Source organism: Hevea brasiliensis, chromosome 9 (genome assembly GCF_030052815.1).
Source record: "Hevea brasiliensis isolate MT/VB/25A 57/8 chromosome 9, ASM3005281v1, whole genome shotgun sequence".
NCBI lineage: Eukaryota > Viridiplantae > Streptophyta > Magnoliopsida > Malpighiales > Euphorbiaceae > Hevea > Hevea brasiliensis.
This window is the reverse complement of record NC_079501.1, coordinates 60,852,468-60,862,174: the sequence shown is the minus strand read 5'-3', so window position 1 is coordinate 60,862,174 and position 9,707 is coordinate 60,852,468. Positions and strand designations below refer to the sequence as shown.

General features: G+C 34.7%; 1 protein-coding gene across 1 annotated transcript; it reads right to left on the bottom strand.

Annotated features, from left to right (window-relative positions):
- Positions 1-473: 473 nt before the first annotated feature.
- On the bottom strand, positions 474-2,875 carry LOC110669164 (WAT1-related protein At3g30340-like). Its single transcript, XM_021830673.2, has 6 exons — positions 2,550-2,875; positions 2,311-2,373; positions 2,084-2,200; positions 1,534-1,957; positions 1,231-1,382; positions 474-837 (listed from the first exon to the last, which is right to left on the bottom strand). The coding sequence occupies exons 1-6, from the start codon at positions 2,738-2,740 to the stop codon at positions 669-671; spliced, it is 1,116 nt and encodes a 371-aa protein (XP_021686365.2). The 5' UTR covers positions 2,741-2,875; the 3' UTR covers positions 474-668.
- Positions 2,876-9,707: the final 6,832 nt, after the last annotated feature.

Sequence of the window (9,707 nt, the reverse complement as noted above, 5' to 3'; positions counted from 1 at the left end):
TGAGAAGAAAGTAAGAGGACGTCGGTAAGAATTTGTGCTTTTTCATTTGTTATGATTTGAATGGGATGAAGAATTATACTCATCCACAAGCTCTTAATAAAATGTTCAATCAAAACATTTAACTTCTGTTAAATAAAAGCTTGTTGTGAAATATATATCAAATTATGTACAATAAGGACTTAATAAATAAAATGTGTAGCGTAAAGGAATTTCAAAATGTGGGAATTGTTTATCAATTTAATATTTTTTAAATCGTTTTATTAAATAAATTCTCAATAAAATAAAAAATAATAATTCAGAGAATAATAAAAAATGATAAATTTATTGAAAACTCCATTAGAAAAAAAAAGCTTGAAAGGTGTTAAAACTCACAAACTTTCTGTTCTTATTCAATTGGTATGGAAATTTACAATTAAAATGTCAGCTATGAAATATATAGTATCTAATAATGATAACCACTAAAATCGACAAACTGATTTTCAAGCATTACGATGCCTGAAGCTGAAATCTGAATGTCCTTGCATTAATTTTCTTGTCACATTGAGTTTCCATCTGCAGCATCTAATTGATCATAAAGTATGGCAACCAAATTTTATTCATAAGCTACGAGTTAAGCAGAAAAGTTCGTTTTAGAACGAACAGGAAACATCATCAAACTTATTCTATAATCAAGGACACCTGGAGTCACAGGAGACAGCAATCACTTGTAACTGAGGTTCTTGTTCTTTGATCACTTCAGCTTCTTGAGAAACTTTTGTTGCATGATTCTGCATCTCTTTGTTCTTACCCCATAGCAGAATGTAGAGTCCAATAATGACAATGATGGATCCCAGCAAGCTGGTCGTTCAATTTTTAATTAATGCCAACAAATCAGCAGCAATTAGTAGTTGTTTTTAGTTACATAGCTGGGACTTTCTATCATAACTTTTTTTCTTTACAAAAATAACATTTACCTTTTTTTCTATAACTATTTATAATAAATGAATTGATAAAGTCTAATTTAATGGTTAAAAGAATAAAGTACAAATAAAGTAAATTAAAAACAAAGTAACAATAGAAATAACTTTACCATTTATATAGACAAAAGAATGATATGACCATAATCAATTTTAATTCAGTGGTATTTGATCGTTTTTAGGGTCATGAGATTACTAATTTAGACTCCAATAAGAGTGAAATTAACCAAAGATAAAAAATTAAAAGAAAAAATTAAAAGAAGGAGATGACTACCTGCCTAGATGGAGTTCCTCATGCAAGATAAGGATATCAAACATGGCAGCCATTATTTGAACGAGGGGACTGAATGCTGAGGTGAATACAGGACCCCTTTTCTTGACACACCATGACATCCCCACGTAGCACATTCCTGATCCCACCATTCCCTGCACAAACCAATTAATACTATTGACTAGGCAACCAAAGGAAGGTTGCAAGAAGATTGATAAATAAAACTAAAATATATAATATAAGACCCCTTTTCTTTTTCCTGTTTATATCTATAATTGAAAAAGGAAGGAAACGTAGTATACATACAGCATATAGGACAGTTATGATTTCTATTTTTCCCTTGAGAACCCAGATAGAAAGGTTCCCTTCAGTGGCCAAGCATAAGATAGCTGACTGAATGGCACCGAAGAAGGACATAATGGCAGTGCTGGAATATTGGCAGGGGTATCTCTTGCCAATATTTGATTGAAGTAGAAACCATGAAGACCACAAAAGGGTTCCTACAATCAAAGCAACACAGCCAATCGTCCATCTTTCTGCCCTTTTGGAATAACTTAGCTTGATACTGTGTTCCATGGCTTGAGGTACAATCTGAGACGTCTGTGATTGTGGATGGGCGAATAAAGGCATACCCCTGTAAAGAGTCAACACCATGGCGCCTCCAACACACACCAGAGTGCCGACTACTTTAGCCCTCCCACTGTTGGATTTTATATTTACACTTTCCATCCTGCAATATCATTATCAGTAACAGCAGTCAGAGAAAAATAAAGATACATGATGAAGGAACTCTCAACTTCTGTGGAATCATGGAACTGAGGGGCTAGTGATGAATGATCATTTGTTCATATAATACCCGAATGGCAACACCATTATAAATGTGATCACAGGCACCATGTTGATGAAGGCACATGAAAACGTAGCAGACGTGTATTGGATACCAAGAAGGAAGAAGAATTGAGTTAGTGATGCCCTACAAGAAAATATTTGTTAGTTTTCGCGGCTAAATTAATGCTGAAAATCAGAAAAAGAGCAGTAAAAGATGGAAAATCTACGTTGATTATGTTATATAATAATACTGACCCGACAATTGCACTCAGGAAGAGGTAACATAAGATGCAAAAGGTAAGATTTGGTCTGCTATTCCTGCAAGCTAAAATAAACTAATCAAGTATATGAAGTTATCAACCAATCTAAGCCAGCTGCATATGTCTCTTTTCGCAGTCAAGATCGATATACATAAGTTGCTTAGATTGAGTTTCACTAGTCAATTTCTGCCAAAACAAAAATAAGTACAAATCACGACTGAAAAGCTCTCCTACCTTTCCCAGAAGTAGCCGATGGGGCCTAAGAAAGCAGCAGAAATTGAGAGGCGGTATGTGACAAGGACCAAATGATTAATACCATCATCAAGGACATTCTTAAGAAGAATATTCACAATGGCGAAGGCAAAATCAACTGTTAACATCGCAATGAAGGGTTTCCATTCATCGCAACTCTTTATAGCAGCCATTCAATTCAGCAGCGTGAGGAGAACAACAAAATGGAGGGGGGAGAGTAATAACTCTCCTATACGTCAAAAATTTCTCTTGTATCAAATAGCACATTCATCTTAGCCAGCCATCTGTTGCTCTAAATAAATGGACTCCGGAATAAGTGGGAACAAAGCAAGATTAAATTCTTCAGATCACATCAATGCTTTAAGCAACCAACTTTGACAATAGTTTAATATATATTCTCTTCTTTTTTGTTTTATTTTGACTGATGAAATTATATGAGAATCATTTTGCCAGGTTGGGACTAAATAGTGAGCATCAATCCGTGATCTCATCACCAAAAGTTGTGCTTATTGGCCACGAGTTTTTTTCTTTCTTTTTTCACTCGCATTCTAGGCTTTACCTGCGTGATGTTCTTCATGTTAGTTAAAGCTTTTCCTTTTTTTTCTATTTTCTTTTCCACCTTGATTATCTGTTATTACCATTTATAGCTCACTTGGCATCTTTTGAGTGGAGGCATACTCTTCTCTCTGCTCTGTACACAGCATCTAGTACTTCATCTTTGAAACAGAAGGAGCAGCATTCTTGATCCTGCAATATGGAAAGCAGTGCAAGAACAATATGTCAAATCTTTCTTCTTATGATAAAATATGAAAGGACGGTGATGGTGAAAAACCAAATACCAAATACAATATATTCAAGTGCTTATACTTGATGCATCTAGGGAAAAAAATTATTAATTCCTTTAATTATCTCAATCTTTGGATTGATCAGTACTTGATTCTTCTCTATTGAAATTCCTGGATAAATAAATATATAAAGAGGGGAGAAAAAAGTTCTACCCTTTTGAAGGTGTGGTGATTATACAGTACAAATGTGGAGTATTTTACACCGATGAGTAGGAGATTCGCTTTTAGGGGGTGCTATACCATTGACAAAATTAAGAAAACTGTCTAATCTTGGAGCTTTGGGGTAAGGACCAATGGTTGCCTTCACCCTCCAATTATTAAGCAACATTCAGATTCTATATTCCAAATTACAACTTTATGGAATAGCCTCCACCATTCTTTCATTTATCATCTTTGTACAGCCGTACTATTTATCCTTCAATGGCTGAAGCTAGCCTGTTGGCCCCACTTGCTTTCTTTCAGGAAATTAAAGCATTAGAATTAAATTTTTACCACCTACTATATATATATATATATATATATATAACAACCGTCAAATGGGTCGTCATCAGCCTTGGCCAACTGAAATTTTACTAAATTGTTCTTTATAGGGAATACTCATGGTGATTGGAGCTTTCGTTTTCGAGCATATTCGCTATCTGTAAATAAAAGAAAAGTTAAGAAAGGATTTTGCCCTTATCAACATCACTTTGCCTATCCTGATTTGATGGCTAAAACTATATCACTCACCTGACAGATTTTGAGTTCTTACGTTTTCAATCCCCTAAAAAAATCACTCTCATAACAAAGTCATATTTTTATAATAATGCAAAATAATATTTATTAAAATAAAATAAATCTTATAGTCACTAAATGTGTATTTATCTTTGAAGAGTTGCATACCCTTAATAAAATTTTTTAAGGAATAGTAGGAAATCAGTTTTCGATGCTCTCTTACTTACATATGATGGTGAACAAGCCAAACAGACCAAGCATAATGAAGAGAAAGCACCATAAACTCAAATGGGAAGAGTAAAAACAAATCAAATTCATTTATTTATTGAGAAAGAGTTTATATACAGAGCAAAAAGAATAAAAAGGTCCAAAATTGACATATTAAAGCTAACCAATCAGAAATAACTTTTCCTAACAACTTCACAGCTCACACTAGCTCATGCTAAACTAACTCTCTTCTATGTACAATTGAATTCCCCGCACCTACATAATTTATGTATTTACATTCCTACCTCGAGGTGGAATTTGGGAGAAATCAACCAACCCTATTAGGCTTGGACAATAAGAAATTAAAAAAGTGAGTACAGAGGGATTTAGTGTACAAGTTAGCTTACTGGTGTTTAGAAGCAAAATGAGTAGTAAAAATGAACCCAGCAACTAGTTGACTCTGAACTATGTGGCAATCAATATCGAGATGTTTGGTGCGCTTGTGGAACACTAAATTGGCAGCTATGTGAATAACAGCCTAATTGTCACATCTCAAAGGAATAGGGAACATAATAGGAGCTTGCAGGTCTTGGAGAACGTATGTAATCCATTGGAGCTCACAAACTATGGTAGCCATACTATGATACTCTGCTTCTACTAAGGAATAGCTTATCACTATTTATTTCTTTGATTTTTAGGAGATAAGTGAAGATCCAAAAAAAAAAAAAAAAATACAATACCCTGAAATAGATTTATGGGTCATAGGGCATGCTGCCTAATCTACATCACAGAAAGCAGATAATTGAGCAAAATTAGACTCTGGGAAGAATAGGCCTTTCCTTAGACATCCTTTGAAATATTTTAGAACATGGATAGCAACATCAAAATGAGATTGGCAAGGTGTCTGCATATGCTGACTCAATTGTTGAACAAAGTAAGTAATATCAAGTCGTGTTAAGCTCAAGCAGAGTAATCTACCCATAAGTCTTCGATAGGTTCCTCAATTAGGAATTGAATCTCCCATATTAGGGGTGAGCTTGCAACCTCGAATCATTAATGAAGAAGTTGGTTTAGCATCCTAAAGATCAGCATAACAAATAATATCTAGAACATTTTTCTTTAATTCAAACATTCCAGAAGAAGACCTCGCTATTTATAACCTAAGGAAGAACTTAGCAAGCCCAAATCTTTAAATGGGAATTAAGCGTGAAAAAATTGTTTGACTTAGAGAAGCAGACTTTCAGTAGCTTCAGTGAGCAAAACATCATCCACATAAACTAATAAATCAACAAATGACGAAGTAGTACCATTAACAAAGAGTCAATGTTCATGAGATGATTGAACAAAGCCAAAATCTTTGAATTAGTAATCAATTCTTTGTTCCATTGCCTTTCTGCTTGCTTTAACCCATAGAGAGACTTAGTAAGCTTACACACCTGCCCTAGTAAAGCTTTGGTGTAGCCTTCTACAGGTATCATGTACAATTCTTCTTCAATAAAACCACGCAAAAATGTATCATTAATATCAAGTTGGTGGAGTGACCAACCCTTGGCTAATGCAAGAGCTAGAAAAATTCTTATAGTGATAAGTTTAGCAATTGGTGAAAAGCTCTCAGTATAATCCAACCCCAATAATTGATTATTATCCCTTAGCTACAAGCTTCACCTTATATCTATCCACTATACCATTTAGCAAATATTTTATTATGTACACCCAGTTACTGCCTATAGGTTTGTTTCCAAGTGGCAAGGTAGTCAGCTGCCAAGTGTTATTAGCCTCTAATACTGCCAACTCATTTTCATAGCTAATATCCAATTCTTGTCATGTTTAGCATGATTATAAGGACTAGGTTTTTGGGATTATAGATACATTAGTAATAAATTCAAGGTTAGAATGACTGAATTAAATAGTAAGGGGATGGATACCTAATGTGTTTGTAGTAATGCAATCGATGTCAATGCCATGGGACATAAAAGATGGATGCTAAATAAAAGCCACAAAATCTTAGAGCAAAGCAAGTTTAGAAAATACTTCTTCTAAGTTGAATAAGAGGGGCGTTGGATTGGGAATTGGTAAAATAGGTGTGGAAGGACAATAAGACTTAACTGAAGTTGATTCTAAACATGAGGTTGGTGACTATGGTGGTGGCAGTGTATAGATTCAAGCTGAAAATGTAAAGGGGCTGACATGAGAAGAAGAAGAAGAAGAAGAAGGGTTTATCGAAGGAAAATGTGAGTCAAGTATAGATGATAAAAGAAGTGGAAGGGAAAATGAAGAAGTAGAAGATTTATTATTCCGAAAAGGAAATATAAACTCACGGAAAACAACATCTCTTGAAATATAGAGTTGATGGGTATTAAGATCATAGAGTTTACACTCTTTGTGATGTGGAGCATAACCAATAAGAGCAGAAGGTATGGCCCTTAGAGCAAATTTGTGTTTATAAGGTGTGAGAATGGTGGCATAATAAAGATAACCTATGACTTTGAAATAGCTATAATTTAGTTTTGTTTCAAAGAGTATCTCAAATGGGGACTTCCAGCTTAACACTTTGGTGGGCAGTCTATTAATTATATAGGTGGCTATAAGTATAGATTCAATCCAAAATATGGTTGGGAAGTTGGCTTAAAAAATGATGGACCTAGTTACTTGCAAGAGGTGCTTATTATTCCTCTCAACAATACCATTCTGCTGTGGATTATACACACAAGATCCTCCCTACAATATTCCCTTGAAATTGAAATTTTCAATGTTCTTTTGGCCAATGAACTCAATCCCATTGTTAATTCTCACTTTCTTCACTAAATTGTTATATTGAGTTTGAAACATATGCAGAAAATTAAGTATGATAGATGGGACTTGCGTCTTGGCTGCAATCATGTAATTATGCCCATGGATATCTACTAAAGTAATCTTCTATAGTTATAATAAAATTTGCTCTAGTCAAAGAAGGTGCCCTGTAGGGACGCCACACATCAAGATGGACAAGTTCAAAAATAGCAGAAGAACTGATAGCACTAACAGGGAAAGATTTCCTTAGATATTTGGCCAAAGGACAAACGATACAAATTAGAATTTTGTTGGAGTTCATATTTAATATAATAATATTACTTAACTTAGAATAAGAAACATGACCTAACCTTTAATGTCAAAGCCTGATAGAAGGCTTAATAGGTTTATTGCATGTAGTAGCATAGGCTTGACCAAAATTACAGTTAACATCAAGGTAATATAACCCAACTCTAGCCTATCCTATAGCAAAGACCTCATTACTCTACATATCCTAAAATAGGCACTTATCATGGAAAATGGTTACTAAAATATTTAAAGTGCTTGCAAGTGTGCTAAGAGATAAAAGGTTGAATTTAAAAATTGGTAAGAGTCAAACATTGGTGAGAATTAATTTTGATGTTGAAGTAATAGTGCTTGTGTGTAATATGTTGGGATGAGCCATCAGGTAATTGAACAGATTTTGGGTGTGTTAACAAAGTGGTACTGTCAAAAGAATGAATGGTGGAGCCCATATGATTAGTGGCACTAGCATCTATAATCTAAGTATTATAATATCCTTAGAATGCCATGTTAATATGACAATTATTAGACATTTCACCTACAAAATCAGTTGTGCTAGCACTTATTGTTTTCACTTATCACATTCTTTCCATTGATTAATTTCATAACCTCACTTGCTATTGGCAAGAGATTAACATTAGCATTTTAGTCCTCTTGCACACACTCTAAAGCATTATTCAGTGATCTATCAGTCATATTAGCTGTAACATTGACTTGCTGCCTACCCTTCCTCTACTTAAAATCTTTATACCATTTATCGCAAGGAATTTGCAGTCACTGGACGATTCTCACCAAAGTGGAAAATGTGAGGAGTTTCCACTTTAATTTTAAGAGAAATTAAAGAAAACCACTTGTAAGAACAAATTAAAGACCACTTCGAAAACAGAGATTCTAGGTTCGGGGTCCATATATGGGTGGGGAAAGTGTTAGGCACCCCACTTCATCCCTCAACGAGGGTAAGCATGTTGTGCTCTTTATAAATTGAAATTGATAATTTGAGGGTTAGAATGATGATGTTAATCCTTTGTATGGATAAAAAGAATGTTTAATATTACACTATTACGGGTTGCCTAAGAACACGAGTACATGAGATGACCCTTTAGTGAATGGGTGTTGTGTAATAAGTATTTTGAGGATTAATATGAATACTGAAGTTGTGATATTTTTAGGGGGAATTTTGCCTCATAAATATGAGTGCCTTGAGGAGGACTCTCCATCGGGCCTCAACATAATATTCGAGATACTTTGGGAGAACTCTCCTATAGACCCGTCATTTAGAACATATAGAGGGTTTTGTAATAAAAGTATTAGGATTAGAAGGGGAAAGGATTCTCTCCTCATCTGAAACATTTTATTAGAATTTTAGTTAGAGAATTCAGGAAAGGACTCTCTCCTGAGCTCTTAATTTTGTTAAAGTTCAATCCGAGAAGTCGGGTAAGAACTCTCTCCCGATCTCTTTAATATATTTCATTAAAAATTTAAGCTGAGAACTCAGGTAAGAACTCTCTTTGGATCTCTTAATATATTTTGTTAAAAATTTAAACTGAGAACTCGGGTAAGAACTCTCTCTCGATCTCTTAATATATTTTATTAAAATTTAGACTGAGAACTCGGGTAAGAACTCTCTCCCAAACTCTTAATATATTTTGTCACAAATTTTAATTGAGAACTAGGGTAAGAACTCTCTCCCGATCTCTTAATATATTTTATTAAAATTTACTGAGAACTCGTGTAAGAACTCTCTCTCGATCTCCTGTATTTATAAGAATGGTGTTTTATTAGAATTCTAAACTAGGGATTCAGGTAAGGGCTCTCTCCCGATCCCTTTGATATTGGAAAGAATTATCGAAGACACAGGAAACACCTGTGAAAGGCTTTTCCTGGTCTATGATATTTTATAATTGGATGGCAGGGGTTGAGCCGAACTCCTTATCGATCTTTCGCATGATTGCATTATCCGAACTCTTTGGTTTCAGACTCCATCCCTTTTGGGTCGCTTGGTCGAGGTTCAAACTTTGTCTTCATATTCGATCCATTGTCTTATCGTCTGGGCTCGCTCTAGGACCCTATCTCATAACTTATTTTCTCATTTCGACCCCTTCAGCCCACTCTGACCCTTTCTATAACTACTCGAGTTACATTCACTTTTCTATTGTTTTCATTTATTTGGACTAAAAACTATCATGTCTGTAACACCCTTATTTGCATAGCCTGATATATTTTACTATTCCGGTGACCGGTGTTGGTCCGAATAATTAAGGGAATTAAAACCACGCCTAAGACAACTAGATAAGCCCTGAAC